The sequence below is a fragment of the Theropithecus gelada genome, chromosome 11 (assembly GCF_003255815.1).
Source record: "Theropithecus gelada isolate Dixy chromosome 11, Tgel_1.0, whole genome shotgun sequence".
Lineage (NCBI taxonomy): Eukaryota > Metazoa > Chordata > Mammalia > Primates > Cercopithecidae > Theropithecus > Theropithecus gelada.
Window position 1 is genome coordinate 121,974,989 of NC_037679.1, and position 19,164 is coordinate 121,994,152.

The window sequence follows — 19,164 nt, forward strand, 5'->3', positions numbered from 1 at the left end:
AATTTTTAAGTGAAGCTAAGCACAAGTTTCCTTATTTGCCTACTAATGTAGGTTTAAACTCTTTTTTTAAAAAATAGCCAAATCAGTTCTATTTTGAAGACTATGGGATCTAAGTGAAAGTATAAATTCAATAGAACAGGCCGGGTGCGGTGGCTCAAGCCTGTAATCCTAGCACTTTGGGAGGCCAAGACGGGCGGATCACGAGGTCAGGAGATCGAGACCATCCTGGCTAACCCGGTGAAACCCCGTCTCTACTAAAAAATACAAAAAACCAGCCGGGCGAGGTGGCAGGCGCCTGTAGTCCCAGCTACTCAGGAGGCTGAGGCAGGAGAATGGTGTAAACCTGGGAGGCGGAGCTTACAGTGAGCTGAGATCCGGCCACTGCACTCCAGCCTGGGCGACAGAGCGAGACTCTGTCTCAAAAAAAAAAAAAATTCAATAGAACAGTACTCCCAGAAACATAATTCTACTCACACCTAGTTCATACTAATCTCTCCTTATGTGTTTTTTCCCCTTTTCTAGCCATCCATAGGATTTTGGATCATTTCAGCATTTAGTTGTTTCATGTATACATATGCAACAATCTACCCACTGGAGTAAAAGGCTCATAAAGGCAATTTACTTCTTATGTACCCCCCAAACATCCAATAGACATCTAACAGGATATGGGCATTAATAGACTACTTCTTCAATATGTGCTTGCTTGATTCGTAGGTTTTTTTGTTCTGTTTTTCACTAAGCTGCAGGCAGCAAAGAAAACAGATCTGTAGAAGGAAACGTGTTCATGTTTTCATCTGAACATAATGGGAGGAACCACTAGGAGGATATTCAAAAGTCAAAAAATAACAGATGCTGGTGAGGTTGCGGAGAAAAAGGAACATTTATACACTGTTGGTGGGAGTGTAAATTAGATCACCCACTGTGGAAGACAGTGTGGCAGTTCCTCAAAGACCTGAAGACTGAAATACCACTCGACCCAGCAATCCCATTACTGGGTATATACCCAAAGGAATACAAATTGTTCTATTATAAAGACACATGCACGCATATGTTCACTGCAGCACTATTGACCGTAGCAAAGACACAGAATCAGCCTAAATGCCCATCAATGATAGACGGGATAAAGAAAATGTGGTACATATGCACCATGAAATACTATGCAGCCATGAAAAAGAATGAGATTATGTCCTTTGCTGGGACTTGGATGGAGCTGAGGCCATTATCCTTAGCAAACTAACAAGGAACAGAAAACCAAATACCACATGTTCTCACTTATAAGTGGGAGCTAAATGATGAGAACACATGGACACATAGAGGGGAACAATATTGGATAGTGGAGGGGAGGGTGAGAGGAGGGAGAGGATTAGGAAAAATAACTAACGGATACTAGGCTTAATACCTGGGTGATGAAATAATTGGTACAACCTGCATGACATGTGTTTACTTCTGTCACAAACCTGCACATGTACACCTGAACTTAAAAGTTAAAAATAAAAAATACAAAAGAGATTCCACATGACATCACAACCAAGCTGTTTGGAACTAGAATTCCAGGAACTGTGATACTACAGGAAAGCAATGCTCACCTTTGAGAGCTTTTTGAGCAGTTACTTATTTCCCAAACTTGAGTCTTTCTCCTTTCTGTTAGGAACCTTAATAGGTGGTATTCTCAAGTAGCTCTTTTATGTTTAATATTGTTGTTACTAGTAAGAGCAAAATCCCTTAAATTACACTCTACATTGGTTAAAATTACCCATGACCTTATAGTCTCTGATCGGCCTCCTTCCCTTTTTTCCAGCTCTGGCCAACTTTCTGGACTTAATGTCTTTAATCCTTTCTCCTGATTTCTTTCTGCTTCTTTTTTGCCCACTCCTGTCTGAACTTCAAATTGAATGTACTTTATAAAATGACATCTAGATAGTTCAGCCATGCTGTTGACTTGAACTGAAATATTGGACAAAATACATTTTAAGTTGTTTTTAACTAAAAGCTAATGTAGAATTGTTGGAATGTGTACCCACATAAACAAATTATGTTCAAGATTATATTCAAAACGCTTTTTTAAAAAACATACGTTCCTTCTATTAAAAATCTTAAAGGATAGAATTCACTCGAGTCATGATGTAATTAGATTATATTTTATTAGACATTCTTTACAAATTTAAAATACTGCTATTTTTACATGCACAGAGGAAAATCAATTTGGATAATTATATTTAGGCATTCATTAAAATCAACCACAAAATAGAGACACTTTATTGTGTCATTTATCAACATACTTGATATGTATATCTAAAGTGCATTATGTTACAAAAAATATAGAAATTCAGCAGCACCAAGATACATTTACAAAATAAATACATCAATTGACAAAATAAATTATGGTAAATGTGATAACAATAATTGGATTAGCCTTGGCAAAAAAAATATTCACAATGACCAATGTGCAGTTTCATAGAGCAATGGGGGAGACAGTTTTATTCCAATGCATTTACAGTATTTACAGACAATAAATATTTCTAATACTTTCCATATGTTCACTATTACAGCATCCTGCAATATGTCCTTGGAAGGTCTCTGCTGAAAATTTCAATGCCTCCTGCAAAAAGAAAGAAGAGAAAGAAAAGGAGAAAACAGGTTAGCTTTCTTTACACATGAAAACATAAAATATAAAGGATATAAGCTAAGGAACACAAAATCACAATGGAAAGAGATTCAGGGAACTTCTTGTAAATATCTCCTACAAGAGGTACCTGCGGGATCCACCTGGATCTCCATAACCTCTGTTACAGGCAGGGTCTTCAACCCAACTTAGTCCATGTGTGCGGAAAGGAAAAGGGCCTTTATTTCCAATCATGCTATCAGAAAAAAGGAGACTGTGGAAAAATTTTCTAAGATTGCCAGCTGGCAAGTTTGGGAAGAGAAGGGACAAATTTGAGAACTTGGAAATGAGGTTAGGTTGGACCATCCATTATCAAATACAATTCACTTGGGAGTTATTCTTCCAGTGACACCTGAATTAGGCAATCCAAAGCTTGTTTATTTTGTTCAGGAGCTCATTTGGCCAATCTCTCACAGCATAGTGGGCAGTGGTGAGGATAGTGGAAGTGTGGGACTTTGGTAACAATTGAAGGATGTGTAGTTTAAATAGAGTTGATGATATAATGATATCCATCTTAGTCGATGATAGGATGTTTGGCATTTCTTTAGCTGTCTTTAAACACTAATGAATGAAACTATTATTGGATTTTATAATAGTTTCCAAAGCCAAAACTAAAGTAGAATCATTTGTCTCTCACTCTGTTGGTTTTTGAATGGATTTTCTATTAGCATTGGGAAAGTCTACTGTAAATGAGGGAATAATTAAGAATAAATTAATTTAAAAGTATAAAATAGCAGTATTTCCTATTACCATGTCTGTTTTATTATTCCAAAGCTACTACTTGGAGCTGACACCTTTTCTAATCTATCTAAATACTGTAGTGACAATATTTTAAGATGGGTTAGTGGAATTTTCGCTGCTTTTCTCTCTCCCTTTCTCTTCTCTTTGTGTGGTATATGTATTTGTTCCCAAGAAAACAACTATAGAATGGAATTTGATTTGCTATGACATTGAATTAACAGCCAGAATTGTGGCAGAGTTTTTACATGGCAGACATATATGGATGTAAGACCTATAAAACAGTATATTTTTAACAATTTTGGAGTTTTCTGTGCCGCTTACAGAAAAAGCAAATTGAGCATTTAGAGTGTTTTAATGTCAGGTTATTGACTTCTTCACCAATGGTTTTGGTGGGAATGTTAAAATCACTCCCAACTGCAAACAATGAAAAGAAGAGTTTAAGATTAAAATTTTAATTGGTGAATGGATGTGGATAGATGAAATGAATAAAGCCAAAAAGATGACCTCGAAACTCAATAATCTGCATACTCTACTGATTTTTAAATGTATTTGTATTAAATGGTATTTTGTGAATTGGGATTAAGAATAACACAAACAAAGAGGGAAGGAAGAGGATTTTGAACAACTATTTCCTCAGAAAGAAAGAAAAAGAAATAAGTTAAAGGACCAAGGAAAAATCTTCTATGTATCTCGCCCTGCCCAGATGTTTGCTCATTCTCCTTTCTTTTGATTTCTCCTTTAACAAAGGCATGTATTGGAATACACAAGTAAAACATCTAACATGACTTAAAAGTATATGTGTATGTTTACTATATGTGTGTGCATATGACAGCATTCTACATTCCTAGCTCTTTTTACTATGGACTTCTAATATTTTTCCAAATCAGTATTTTCCAAGACAAAATGATATGATTTATAACAAATGAGTCCCACTGTATCTGGATATCACATTTGCAACATTGAAAATTCTAAAATATAATCCCCTCAATTTAAAGCTATATATTTTCCACTGAATGGTTCATGTGAGAGAAAAATAGACAATTTTACCTCAGTAGTTTTTTTCTAAAAGAAGGCTGTATTATTGGCCAGGTGTGGTGGCTCATACCTGTAATCCCAGCACTTTGGGGCAGGTGAATCACCTGAGGTCAAGAGTTCAAGACCAGCCTGGCCAACATGGTGAAAACCCATCTCTACTAAAAATACAAAAATTAGCCAAGCATGGTGGTGGGCACCTGCAATTCCAGCTACTCAGGAAGTTGAGGCAGGAGAATCTCTTGAACCCAGGAGGCAGAGGTTGCAGTGAGCCGAGTGCACCATTGCACTCTAGCCTGGGCAACAAAGCAAGACTCCGTCTCAAAAAAAAAAAAAAAAAAAAAAAAAAGGTACTGTATTATTTTTCAAAATATTGTATGTATTATAGTCAAGTGCATGCTTGCCATCTCATCAGACCTCTTGGTTCATCATGTAATAATGCAAAAAGACTAAGGAGGGGATGTTAATAAAAGACTTGTCACTTATAAAACTTTAAAATAGGTATTCTGAAAAGATTTTATTTGGATTACAAAATTTGCATGGCCCCATACATTCTCATCAATACACTCCTAAACTTCCTCACTCTTCCCTGAACCTCTGTTGGATTATGTTGGGAGAGTGCCAACATTTGGCTGCCAAACAGTTCTTTCCATGAATGTCCCTCACAAACAGGGAAGAGAAAGGAAAAGCAGAAACCTCCCGTTTCTTTCAGCCCTAGGTCTGGATTTGATTAGGCCACTGCCTAATTTTCAGTAGACCTACTTTAACTTAGGGGTAGTTCCAGCCATAAGAATTGATGAGTGTTAATTTTCATCAATTTTCCAGATACTTAAAGAACATTGCAAATTTGACATGAATAAAATCCATCAAAAGTTATTTATACCTGTTTTTATAACTTACATATATATATATACACTTTTTGCCTCATAGAAACACACCCCCCTAGATAGATAGATAGATATAAATAGATAGATGATAGATAGGTAGATGGTACAATCAGAACTAGGTCTAAAAACACCAAAATAATATGCTGCAATTTATTGTTTACTATATGACATATATGTTTTTATATATATGACATGTTTATATATGTATATATATAATGGATAAAAATAGGAAATAGGTTTTGGCAATAAAGTAGGGTCCTTGCATTAGTTATAAACATATACAGTTAGGATCCTATCTTCAAATACACTAAATATGTGCAGTAAACCAGAATTTATAGGGTTTGTTACCCTGTAGAGATCCATTAGATGTTTGCAGGATAGGTTATTCACTGTGCTAAAGATTTTTCTAGTGTCATTGCCCATTGATTACTGAAGCTGTACTACTTATCCCATATGATTGTTATTTTATGTGCTATTTAATGACGGGTTTGCCAGCTTAAAGAGAGAAATAATGGTGAATAGGTTCAAGCTCCTCTTTGAAACATCATCCTATAATCCTGTCTGTAGCAGAGTCAAAGGAAATGACTAAAGAAGTAACAGGGGAGTCTTTAAATAATGAGATCATTAGTTGCATATGATGTGTTCTTCTGTTGTTTTCCTTTTTTTTTTTTTCAAACCCCACAGAAGTGCTGTACTGAAAAATGAAAAGAAAAAAAAAAATCCATTCAATGGAAATGCATGGATGAAGAAGCAGGGTGAACATAGCACTGGTCTAAGTGTCAGAAAATAGGGAGATAAATCTAGCTCTGGGGCTTCCTATTTCAATTCTAAGGACTACTCAGGTCTTTTAGCCATGGAATGCCTTGGCTTTCTATTTTATAAAATGAGATTAATATTTGCCCCACTTTTTGCCTCATAGAAACATACCCCCCAGACAGATAGATAGATATATAGAGAGGTAGATATAGATAGATGTATAGACAGATAGATAGATAGATAGAAATAGATAGATGATAGATAGGTAGATGGTACAATCAGAACTAGTTCTAAAAACACCAAAATAATATGTTGCAATTTATTGAGTGTTTACTATATGACAGACATTTAATCCACATATAATCTCATTTAGTCGACACCAAACTCTATGAGGTTGGTACAGTTACTATCTTCATTTCACAGAAGATGTAAGTGAGTCTTAGAAGGGCAGAGTAACTTGCCCTAGGTTGTGAACTTCAATAAATTTAGACCCAAGACTTGGCCCTAAGTTATTTGATCCCAAACTCTACGAGTGTCATTATTACCTGGATCTGTGAGCTAAGGATAAACAAGCCACATAAATGTGAAGTTTTATTTTTCCTATGGCATTACCCTAGAAAAATTATTTCATCTTGCCGATGGACAAAGAGATACATGAGAAAAACCTATATCCTTGTAAGTTAATACTTAAACATTCAGAAACCATTTATTTTTTTTATGAGCTGGTAGAAACCAGAGTTAAATTTAATTAAACAAATTTAAAGCAGGTGTTTAAAACATAATTTAAGTTCTTTACATTAAAATAAATTTGAGATTTAATTAAATACATTTAATTAAATAAAAAGTGTGAATGGCTCAGAATCGTTTATGACATGATGCTGTTCTGCAGTGTTTGTAGATAATATGCTTCTGTATTCTCCCTTGAAGTGAAAGAACCTAAGAAATGAAAAACACTAAAGAAAGTTTGTCAAAGTGTGAGAGTAAGGGGAAGAAACACACTTCTCCAGCAAATTATGAAGATGGTCACTAGCTTCTGAAGCTTGAATATGAAATTACTTGGTAGAGTGGTAAAGGATTGATGTTGGGTGATGGTGGAATGGGCTCTAAAGCCTCTCTATGGTGCTGGAGGACAGGGGTGTGTGTGGTAGGGGGTACTGCTTTAAGGCAGACAATATTCTGACTTATTCTCTATCAGTTGCTGCACAATTGATAGAGATACAGAAAGGGAGAAAATTCTAGGTTTGTACAAGCCAAGGCAGAAGGGAGGCTCCAAAACCCAGCTGAGAGCACCCCGCTGAGGCTACGGGCCAGAGAAGCCTGTTACCGTGAATCGAGCTCCAGCGACGTTGTGGAGGTGTCAGACAGGTGGTCCCCTTCTAGCCCACTCCCAGTCACTCCAGAGTCTAACCAGGCAGAGCGAGTTCGCCGTTTTTTCTTTTCCTGCTCCTTGCGTTTCCCGGGCTTGCCTTTCTTTTTCTTCCCGGGTGTCTTGAGCGGCTGCTCTTTGTACGTCTCCACCTTGTTGGTTTCCTGAGTTAGGTATCTGCCCTCATCATCAGACCCGAACCGCACGGAGTGGTTCTTTGTGTTGGGAGAGGGCTTGGAGTTAGGGGACACCTCCGAGGTAGCTCTGATTTCAGCTGTGTGGATTTCTGCGATCAGATGGTGAAGGAAGAATCGTCGCCGTAAATCTTGGATGGACTTCCCCTTGTCATGGAGGAGCTGATGTTCAGACACAGCTCTTTTGCTTTGAAAGGAAATAGTAGAGGGAAGAAAACAGTAACATTTTACTCGTTGATAGAGACAACAAAGACATGAGTAGATCTCTTTAGTTTTCTAGCTGGTCCACCGCAAGACACAAGCTGGATGGGTAGCAAGCTCATTGCGCAGGGAAGGGTAACCTGTGGGAAGGAAAGAGCTGGCAGTTGAAAGACTCCAGCTCCCGGTCCCAGTTCTGCCACTCACTAGGTTGTGACCTTGGTGGGATCATGAACATTCTTGGGCCTCATGGGCTTCAAATGTCTAAAAGGAGGGGGTCAGAGACAGTGATTTCTATACTGCCTTCCCAATTTAAAACACTGTGATTCAGTTATGATCAGAAATAGAAACCACTAATAGAAATAGAGTATCTCTTCACATTTTTCAGAGTTCTGCTGAGAAAATAAATCTAGAAGTCCCAGCCTGGGAAATAAAAGGCAGCTGCTGCTTTTACCTGAGTATTCTCTCTTTGTTTCTCTCTCTCTCTCTCTCTCTCTCTCTCTCTGTCTCACACACACACGCGCGCCCCATTAAGAAAATAATAATATTGAATCTCAAAGAACAGCAAGCCATAAGAGTAAAAGCAAACAAAGGCTGAAGAAGAAGTGAGCAGTGAAGCCTGTCTAGGAAACCATCTGATTCACAGACTGAACTTTAACATTTTAGACTACTGGCTACCAAGAACATATATTTGAAGGTCAATCGTCAGAGAGAGAGAGAGAGAGAGAGAGAGAGAGAGAGTATGTGTATTTTTCTGTAAAGTAATGGGTGGTCTTCTTAAAATGGGTTTATTTGTGTGCTTAAATGAGCTCATTCTATTTCTTCTGTGCTTCATGTTCTTTTTTTTCTTTTAATTTAGAACTTCAGAGAGTATGATCCTTACTACTTAGTTGAAAAGTTCACTTTTCTACTTGCTCTCTTTGTCTTAAAATTCTCTAGGAAAAAATATAAAGGATTTTTCTATTTAAATGATGCTCTAATGAAAATATCGTGAAAAAGAATAAACTAATTCTCTATCAATCCTTTTAGATAACACCCAGACTCTTGCTTAAATGTCCATCATGTATTCTTTTATTATTTTGTGTATATAATTAACTTTTTTTTTTTTTTTTGAGACGGAGTCTCGCTCTGTCACCCAGGCTAGAGTGCAGTGGTGTGATCTTAGCTCACTGCAAGCTCCACCTCCCGGGTTCACGCCATTCTACTGCCTCAGCCTCCTGAGTAGCTGGGACTACAGGTGCCCGCCACCATGCCTGGTTAATTTTTTTGTATTTTTAGTAGAGACGGGGTTTCACCGTGTTAGGATGGTCTCGATCTCCTGACCTTGTGATCCGCCCACCTCAGCCTCCCAAAGTGCTGGGATTACAGGCATGAGCCATGGCGCCGGGTCATTATTAACCGTATTTAAGGACTGCATCCATTAATCAGTCATGTCATGCGTGCTTCAACTCTGCATTAACTCCAATTTCTACCACTGGAATAGTCCTCCAAACTGGCCCATCCTCAAAACCATCTGAAAGTGTTTCCCAGGGCTACATCCCATGTACTCTTACTTCCCTGAAACAATGGTGTCTGGGTCCTTTGTTGCCTTTGTTGGTGCAATGTCTTTAACTCCTCAGAGAAATATGAAAATAATAAATCGCATTGTTACTGCCATTGTAATTCATTGTATTCACGGGGAAAGTGTGGTCCAGAGAGGTTAGATGACTTGCCCTAGTCTACACAGTGAGAACTGGCAGAGCCAGGGCTCCAAAAACTAGGTCTTCTGATTCTAAAGCCAAGATTGCTTTTTCAATTTCCTCAACCCTTTCTCCTGTCAGAGCGGAAGCTGAAGCTGCAGTCCCAGCCTGTTCCTGTGCTAGGGAACACGGTAAGGAGAGTACAGGGTATATGCGTGGGGCATAGAGTAACAAGCCACCACAATAATGGGCAGATTGGACAGAAATTTATCAGTTTCCTTGAAGATCAAGCCTATTGCCCCAAAAGTTCATTTTCTTCATCAAAATTAGGAACTACAAGAGTTTGGATTATCACTGGATGAGTGAGTCGAAGAAGAGAGTAAGAGATGAAAATACAGTCATCATTTCTCTGGCCCTTCTAGCAAGAATGTCAGCTACCTTCTAGTATTTTAGTGTGTGGACTGACTTGAAGCCATGTAGCTCATTCAAAAAAGACATGACTTAATGGAAAGAAATGTAACAGGAGCCTGGTTTAAATGAGGCATGAAGGAGTCTCTCTTTCTTTTAGAAGGTGCCACATGTGACTAGATTAAAATTCACTTACTCTGTGGCAATAGTTAGTATTCTGGAAACTTTTAAGAATCTACAAGTTTGAGGCTTTGGTACGAGGTATTTATATCCTTTAATAACATTTTTAAAATAATAGGACATATTTCATAAGCACTGCAGTTTAATAAGTATCTTTTAGCAAAATGTCACATTAAAAACAAGTTCTTAACTGCTGATAATTTACAGTTTTGGGGACTTTTATTTCTTTTCTCTGTTCCTGGCAGAAGCCCTCCTCTTCTGTATTGCTCTCCAAATGGATAAAGTGTAGCCCATTTTAGCTTAACTTGAGGCCAAAACTTTTAATGGTTGGTCTATTCTAATTAAGCCACCATTGCTCATGCCCCTTCTCATGGGCATATGTGCTTGTCATCTTGGCCAGCCTGTCAACTGTGAGTCACAGTGCCTTCCTAACTCAAGCTGCATTTTCCCAGGATAGTTCTCTTGGGAAATGCAGCGATCATTCTATCCTTCTATTTTATAAAAAGCCTACAATATGGTACAATTTTGTTCAATTTAAAATAGTACATTGCTTATGAGGGACAAAGCTTTTCATCTGCCTTTTGGGGGAAACTGTTAGTATTTTAGAAAACACAAGTTTGCTTAAATGCTAAATCGGAAATGTTGTTAGACACTTTACTTAGTATTTCAAAAACTTCTGCAATTGAAGTATTGTGAAGAATGAATCTCTCACTAGGCAGTTGCATTAGAGGATCGGGAATATAATGGCATCAGTACAAACTAGATATATAGAGGTAGTGAGTATTAAATTCAAATTAAGGTGGTTTTCAATTTAGGTAACTCTAAAATATTTAGGTTGTAAATATGGCCTTAATAATAGTCTTTTACTCAATTTGTCTGTAAACATTACGTAGCATGATGGTTCACCTGACATATACATTCCTAAGCTCCAAAATGGAAAAACAGGTATGTTGTGCATCATGTTCTCCTTTGATTATTGTAAAAAAAAATTGCAAAATTTGGGGGAAATCCTTATCACAGATAACTCTAAATTCGGCTGAAACACAGTTCTTCTCTTTTTTTTTTTTTTTATAAAATCACTTCAAGGGAGTTTTTAGGGAAGAAGCTTAAATTTCTAAGGAACTATCAAGGAACAGAGGGCATAAAAACAGTGATGGAAATTCCCTTTCCAGCATAGGAAGAAGCAGTATGCTTGTACTGATGCTAGGCTTCTAAGGACGGACTCTGTGTTTGAGAAGAAAAGTTCTGTGGTACATGCAAGAGACAGGGTTAGGGTGTTAGAGTTAAGATGACTCACCAGAAGGTCCTTCCAACCCAAATGACTCAGCAGAAAGTTATGCTTTTCATTAAGTGGAATAGACCCAGTCTGGCTCCCAAGCAAATCAGCCAATGATGTTTTAGGTTTCTGAATCTGCTGGAGTTCCCTCTCTAACTTAAACATAAAGTCAGCCACCTGCCAAAAGCCTTGTTCATCTGCACAAGAACATCCATAGGCCTCACTTTCCAATATCCAACTTGATCATGCTCCAGCTCCATTAATTAAAATCTTTGGGATTAACAGGTTCAAAAGACTCACAATTTGTAACTGCCTCCTTTGCATGGTTTAGGAAGTCTTATTGTTATAGTAATTTCCTCTCCCTTAAAAGTTAGCATCTAGTTAAAAAAAATCTATACTTCTAAAGCAGTTTCCCTAATACTTGGTGTGAAAACTGGGGAGTAATATGGTTTGATTATATGTTAAAATTTCTTTCCAGAAACTAGCTTGATTTAGCATGATGGCAGACTTATGTTTTGTCTAGCACACAAAATTTACTGTTACTTGGCAGCAAGACAAAAATAATGACTTGTTTTTAAAAACTCCATTTGGCTATAATAATTTGATGAAACATCTTCATCTACTGATGATTTCAGCCTCCATGAAAAACCATGCCTGTAATGTGATGATCTATTACCCATTAACTATGAGAATGTTTTGTGGTAGTTTTATAACCATCTGCTGAGTGTGAGTGTTTAACTACAATATTGTATTTCACCCACAAACAAAACTATAACAGTCACTGGCTGCTAAATGGTTTCTGATGTGTGTTTTGTAAGGTGCAACAAAGAAAGAGTTAAAAATAGCCTTTAGGACAACTTAGCGGTATTTTTATGCCATAGTTGTATACATAATCATGGCTCATTTGCTGTTTCTCAAAAGAGAAAACAGGTATTCTTAAGCAACGTTAAAGAAAAAATTGGCTCTGTTCCAAGGTAGTATTTCTTAACCAAATAAATATAGTATTTAAGTATGCTTTTAAAAATTCAGTCATTTCTATTTATATATGAATTTTAAATTATAGAATTTAACACAAGTCTCAAAGTGAGCAAAAAGTCTGAAGACAATTTTCAGAAATACATCGGTAAAAAGTTGATCTGAAGAATACAATGCAGCTTTATCTTCGGTATAATGTTCTACACAATTTGCCTTAGGAGATTCATAATAGATTTTCATTTTGATGCCAAGGTTCAGACATGTCTCAAGTATTTTCATTTAAGGATTTTCTTCTCTAATAATAATAGACCACGAGCATGTATAAAACAGTTGCCTTTTTGTACACCCTCGGGAATTTACAAGGAGGCACCATAAACCTGACTGTAAGTATTAGATGCTGCTCTTTTTATTGTTAGTGTAAAAATTTGCCTTAATTCCTTCTCCAGAGTCAAACTCTTCTTCTCAGTTCTCGAACTTTATAATCTTCCCATTCTGAACACTGAGTCTGCAGTTTAAAGATCACCCAAATATGGTGTTACACACATTAGTGAACTGCTAGGTCCAACAGATTATTAAGATCATGTTACTCTATCACTCTTCCAAGTTTTCAGTCACACGACATAGTGATATTTCTCTGGTGTGCTTGGATGTATGATTATTTCAAAGTCGAAGTTATCATTAAAAGAATCACCAAGTGAGAATGCCAAAATACAAGTTTTCAGTCTACAATGCAAATATTTGACTCCGAATTAAAGAACTGTTAGCAATAACTCGAAGAAAAAAAAAGTTTCCACACCTAAAATTCATTTTGGAACCAAGCACTCTAGCGTTCCTGAACTGTATCAATACTAACATTGGAGTCTTGCCACTGCAAAGTTGTTACTACTTTATTATATAATATGCTTTCATTATGTAATATGGTCCTATTTTATATGCTTAAAATTATGTCATTCATAATAAAATTAGATGTACGGCTTTTGCTTTTTCACACGCAAACCGCCACCCACATTCAGTACGTATACAAGCGCGCAGACCATACGTCCCCAGGACCGCTCAGCTTCCTCGGAGTTTCAGAAGCTTCCTGGGTCCTGACAGTAACAACTACCCCCCACCTTTTTTTTTTTCTCTCACTAGAGGCAGAGGATCTTTCCTAGAAGAGATTCTGTGAAACGCTCCCTCTTATGGAAACACACATAAAATCTGTCTCTTGCCTGTCTCCCCTTGAAGATCAACCAGTTCTCCCGCCGGGTTTGAGGACCCGGACTCAGGCCCTGGCAGGTATCCGGGATGGTCCCTCTCCCTAACCCGGGCGAGGAGCATCGGTGACCGCTGCAAGCCCTCGGCAGCGTCCCAGCTTGGCAGCCCCTCCCCCTGGCCTCCCCAACCCGGCGCCTTGGGGAGGATGGGGCACTTACAGGCGGCGGCTGAGCCCCTCCACCGAGCGCCCGCAGGAGGGCACCGCGTAGCTCAGCAGGAACACCGCGACGCTCCACTGCTGAACCAGTCTCCGCTGCATCGTCTCCGCTCGCGCTCGGGACCTGCAACAGAAGGGAGAGGGACCCGAGTGTCAGTCTGGACTCTTCATCTCCCCGCACTACTCCGCTTCCCCTTTTTAGCCCGGTCTCAAAAAGCCTCTTCAACATCCAGGGCATCTCCCAAGTTGAAAAGGAAAAAAAAAAAATTATCTGGAGCCTCTCAGCACTTACTTATTTAGCAACCGGCTACTCCAACTGTGCTTTCTCCAAACCACACAGCCAGAAAGAGCAAAAAGGGAAAAAAGAAACAAATCAGAGGCGCTTCCTCTGAAATAGCGAAAATGAAATGGTTTTATATATGCATCAATGATAAGTAATGTGTTTACACGTCTCCCATAGCAATGTCTAATTAATCTGGCCAGCAGTTCTCCTGGGTTCGTGGAACAGGGCTAACCGCCTCCTAAAAGAAGAAAGTTTCCCCCTCTGAAGTCAGCTTCTTTGAGAACCAGGACCTTTGGTTCCAGAGCCACTTGTAGCGAAACCCACATATATATACATAGCTGTCTGTCTACCTCCTCTGGTGGGCTGGTTGCTTCCGGAAAGTTGATTCCACACACCCTGAGAACAAGTTTCAAGAGCGTGTGTCGTCGATCAGGAGGGCCAGGTGGCGGCGAGGGCGGGTCGTTAGCGGCAGCCGGAGCGGCAGGGCGGCGGCAGCCCCGCTTCACGGGAGCGGAGACATGCCGGTCGGGCGGCGCAGGTTGGAGGCGAGTTGAAAGCCGAGCGGAGGAATGTTCACACGCTCCGAGGCAAACCTGCCGGAGAAGTGAGAGAGTCGCAAAGAGGTGGCGCCCTAGGAACGCGCGCGGGGCGAGCGAGGGCGCGGGCTGGCGCGCGGGGGGCGGGGGCGGCGACGGGCGGCCCGAGCGGGCCCCGCGCGGCCCGAGCGAGTGGAGGGGAGCCCCGAGCAGGGAATGAACGGCGAGCGGCGGAGCTCCCCCCTCCCGCGCTGCCGCCCCCGGAGCTGTCCGGAGCTCTACCGAGCCCCACCCCGGAGCCTGGGCCCTGTCGCGCCATCCCCGGGCCGGGGGCGTGGGCGGATCCGCTTGCTCCCTACAGGCCCGGCCGGCTGCTGCCCGCGCGCGGGATCCCGGAGCCGAGATCCCCGAGAGCGTGCGGACGGCCCCGGGCAGCTGGCGGTTCCCGGCGCGCCGGGCTGGACTAGCGGGCGCCAAGACCACCAGGGGCAGACCGACGAGGAGGAGGCCAACGAGCGGGGCCGGGGACCACGGGCGCCCGGGAGCCTGCGCGGAGAGGACGCGGGCTGTTGGCCTGTGAATTTAAGGAGCCCGAAGCTCGCCTGGCAGCTCGGGGCGATGGATGAGAACCTTCTTCCCTGGCTCATTCCCGGGATGAACTGAGTGGGGAGCATCGGCTAGAGAGGGGGAGATCTTTTGCTTAGAAGAGCAAAAACGGTTCCAGACTTCAGATCTAAATTGCACTTTTTGCTGTTTCAGAACTGCTGGTAGACATCTGGAGCCGGTCCAAAAAAACCCGCGCACAGGAGAGATCCCCCTTTTGAATTGCAGAGGGGCACCGACACTCCTGGGGCACGCACACGGCCCTTTTTCCCCCTGGTCAGGAGTCTAACCCATCCTTTCTCTGATACCTTACCCGGTTGTCCCCTCCCCCTCAAAAGTGCCTGATTACAGATTCTAGGAAGATTGTATCCGAGTCACTGCAGCCAGCGGACAGACGCAGCGGAACTATGGTTGTGTGCTGCTCTGCTTGGGAGAAGCGACGGGAAAGCAGAGGTTCTTTCCAAAGCTAATGGGCGGGGAAGAAAGACTGCTCGCAATGACTGGGTAGTATCATCTAGGAAAGGATTGCAGCGGGAGTGGATACCCGCCCCAGGGCTCCTCTAACTTTGTGAAAAGAGCGCGAGTGACTGGGAACCATTCAAGGGATATTTGTCTTCTAGGCAATCCCGCTGGTAGGGTTCATTAGTTTCTAGAAGGCTAGTGTGATTTAGAGACTTGAGATGATTCAAGGAGTGTGGCCTTTATCAAGCCTGGCCTTCCGGGTGCTGCTCCACATATTTTACCCAGGGTGGGAGAAACAGTGGCCTCTCACCGAGACCCTCGCTCATCGGGGCTCCCCACTGGGTGGCTGCAGCTAGCTAGCAGTTAAAGTTTGCTGCTTAGGTTGGGTGGGGGGCATCTTTTCTTAGAAACTCCTGTCTTCCTCAGTTGATTACTGTAAACCCCATACCTTAAAAAACTTGACTTCCTCTCACTAACAAAGAAAAAAACAAAACACACACGCACACACACACACTCTCTGGGAATTTCCACAACTTCCCTTGAATGTGTAAGGATTTCTAAATGTTAGACCTTTTTGGATAGTATGAAAGGACAAAGTATCAGCACTCAGAAATGTCAACCTTTGAACCTCGAGCACTTTCTGATTTATAAAAAGAATCCTTCCAAAAAGATGCAGGAGCCCTAATGTAATCGTTAGGGAAATTACATGAAGAGGGAAATCTGTAAAAAAAAAAAAAAAAAAAAAAAAAAAAAAAAAAAAAAAAGGTAAATCACAAATGAGCCATTTAATACTTGCAAGTTGTTTAACATTGAAATGATAATATTTGCTTCCACAATAAAAAGTCCAAAGTACCTAGCCAAGTTTCAAACTGTCCAGGCTCTAAAAAGTCAACCCTTCTCCCAACAGAAGGTTAAAACAAAAATCAGATTGAAATGATCAAATCACTTATGTTGTAAATAAATTCACTTTACTTTCAGAACATTATAAATTAAGGACTGGCATCAATAGACTGCTTTGATTTATGTTGCTTTTTCTACTAATTAAACAAAATTAACCCCCAACTCCTTCCCTCCTTTCTTTTTCCCCACACACTTTTCTGGTGTTAATGGCAAAACATCTATCAAATATTTTTAGAATTTCCTCTCCTCCACAAAAAGAGAAAATATAGACACAGGAAAAATAAATAGTCTTTATATACTCAGAATACCAAAGTTCCCTCCTAATTTATTACTTCACCTTTTCCTTGATTTACAGTCTTCTCTCTGCTCTTCTGGCTGAAAGAGGGAAATCTTCTCAGCAGTCTTTTCCAGAAATATTTTTTTTGTTCTTAAAAAAAAAAACATAAAATTAAGCCTTAAAATGAATTAAAATCTTCTTGTAAGGAGACTTCTGTTCCCACTAAAGGCAATTATTAGAAAGCAGGTACCTCTTCCAAGCTGCCCTGTTTATTACTTTCAGTAGAAATTCTCCTCAATATATACCCAGGATCCTGACTTTCTGCCTGTTTTGGAAAGGATATTTTCTGACATCATAATCTAGCTCCTAACATAACTGAGTAATCTCCATCATAATAATGTAGAGAATGCATGACTGCAAATGAGACACAGGAGGAGCACCCTCTACCTACCCCCCCCACCCTGCCCCACACACACACCTTTTTTCTAAGGCTTAGAGATAGAACAAGTGCCCATAGAAGCTAAATGTTTGCTTAGGCTTTGCTGTCATGTAAATGCACCTTAGCAAATGGGAAGGCCTGCCTCTAATGTGAAGTATTTCCATGTTTAGCATTGTAAGATCTACACCTACACAAATGCCTAGCCCGTGAGCACCATGCTTCCATCCCCAGTGGCAGTTTATTACAGTATATCCAATTTTAAAAGAGGTTTTAAAAAGTTTAAATGTATTACTCTTAAATTCAGTTGAATACCCAGTTAATGTATATCTCCAGGGATATTTCCTGTCATAAAGCTTAGAAAAAAATAAACCAGCATTTATGCTTAGCTTCTTAATCCTTTTTTCTTCTTTCCTCCTTAACCCAAACAGCAAACAGATATACATGACAAATCAAATATGAATCTTTAGCACTTTAAACAGTGCGCCTGAGCTTGGGAATTTTCTTATTACCAATAAGCATCCAGATTTAACATTTACCAATCTGTAGCTCCAAGCTATATCTCTAAAATCCCCTGAAACCAAACAACTAAACTCATCCCTTCTCTTCTCCAAACGTTTTTCCATGTTTACAAAGAGAAGTTGCATAATCAGCTCAAGTAATGTTCTCACTGGATTCCATTAGAATGTGGCTCTCATCACTTGCCTGGACCAAGACTTGAGAGGAGGCTGTTGCCAGCTGACCTCAAGGTAGCAAAAAAGAAAAAACAATGTAATGCCTTCAAACCCCAAGTAACAATAGGAAAGGGTGTGTTTCTTTATTAAATCTTTTTGTAGTTAGGTGAGGATAAGACTTCTCCAGGAACAGGGCGGGCTGCTAACATCTGGAGGAACTGCCTCAGGGAGGAGTGTATAGATATACATCAGGCTGATGGGATCCTCCCATGGGAAAAGTGGGCCTCACACCTTTCCTCACCCTTCCCTACTTCCTGAGCAATGTTCTGCTTCCCCCAAACTGGAGCAGGAGGCCCTGAGAGGAGGCAGTTTCCTGGGAGGAGCCCAAACCAATGTGAGATGAGAAGGTCTTTAGGAAAGGTCTTTAGGGTCCCTGAGAACTGGTTCTTCAAGTTCAAGCACTTGAGCACCTCGCAAACCCCTGACAATTGAAACATATCTGAAGAGTCTGAAGGTTGTGTGTGTGTGTGTGTGTGTGAGTGTGTGTGTGAGAGAGAGAGAGAGAGAAAGAAAGAAAGAATATGAATGTGCAGTGTGCGAGTCCTGATCTCCTGGACTGGTGCCAGCCAGCCAGTTGCCTGCCCTTGGCTGGCCAAGTTTTTGGCTCCTGAAAGTAGGCAGCTCTGGACTTGTGCGAGACCACAGAGAGAGTTCCAAGCTCCACCTGGCTCAGGCGACAACCTCTCAACCTGAAGCCAAACTCCGGTGGTGTCACAGGACTCTCCTGGCGGCAGTCCAGTTCCCCACATGAAGCGAATGGTCCTTTCTTAAATTTTGAGCCGGGGCTGCCTAAAAGGTGCTGCCCTCGGAAGCATTTTACCTCCCGAACACCATTCTCTGCCCGTGCCACGCTGGCCAGCTCAAAGTCCCTTCCCAGGGCAGCACCGGGACTGAGATGTCTCAACTCTCGGGCAGGAAGGATACCTATCCAGACACCCACACTGGATGTCCTGTCTATTTGGCTTTGAGCTGGTCATTACGGTGTCTTTGGACCCTGCCTACCTTTTCTGTAATTTTTGTCAGAAATAAGGCTTCAGGAGAGCAAACGTTGAGTTATGCGCTCTTTCTCCGGAGTCTCCTGCCCTGGTGTTTGCGCTCCCACTACAGCAAGAGGAGGCCTGAGTTTCTTAGGGCAGGGCTCCAGGGTCTTGGAAGAGGCCTTAGG

The 19,164-nt window shown here is 40.8% G+C and overlaps 1 protein-coding gene across 2 annotated transcripts; it reads right to left on the reverse strand.

The window, feature by feature from the left end:
* Window positions 1-2,117: 2,117 nt before the first annotated feature.
* On the reverse strand, window positions 2,118-17,857 carry PTHLH (parathyroid hormone like hormone). Of its 2 annotated transcripts, XM_025402556.1 has the most exons (7): window positions 17,308-17,857; window positions 16,890-17,154; window positions 16,273-16,372; window positions 14,402-14,644; window positions 13,770-13,892; window positions 7,403-7,825; window positions 2,118-2,599 (listed from the first exon to the last, which is right to left on the reverse strand). In XM_025402556.1, the coding sequence occupies exons 5-7, from the start codon at window positions 13,868-13,870 to the stop codon at window positions 2,590-2,592; spliced, it is 534 nt and encodes a 177-aa protein (XP_025258341.1). In that variant the 5' UTR covers window positions 13,871-13,892; window positions 14,402-14,644; window positions 16,273-16,372; window positions 16,890-17,154; window positions 17,308-17,857; the 3' UTR covers window positions 2,118-2,589. The 2 variants fall into 2 exon arrangements, with proteins under 2 accessions (XP_025258341.1, XP_025258342.1); XM_025402557.1 differs by lacking the exons at window positions 16,273-16,372; window positions 16,890-17,154; window positions 17,308-17,857 and having other exon boundaries at window positions 14,061-14,424.
* Between the last annotated feature and the right edge of the window lie 1,307 nt (window positions 17,858-19,164).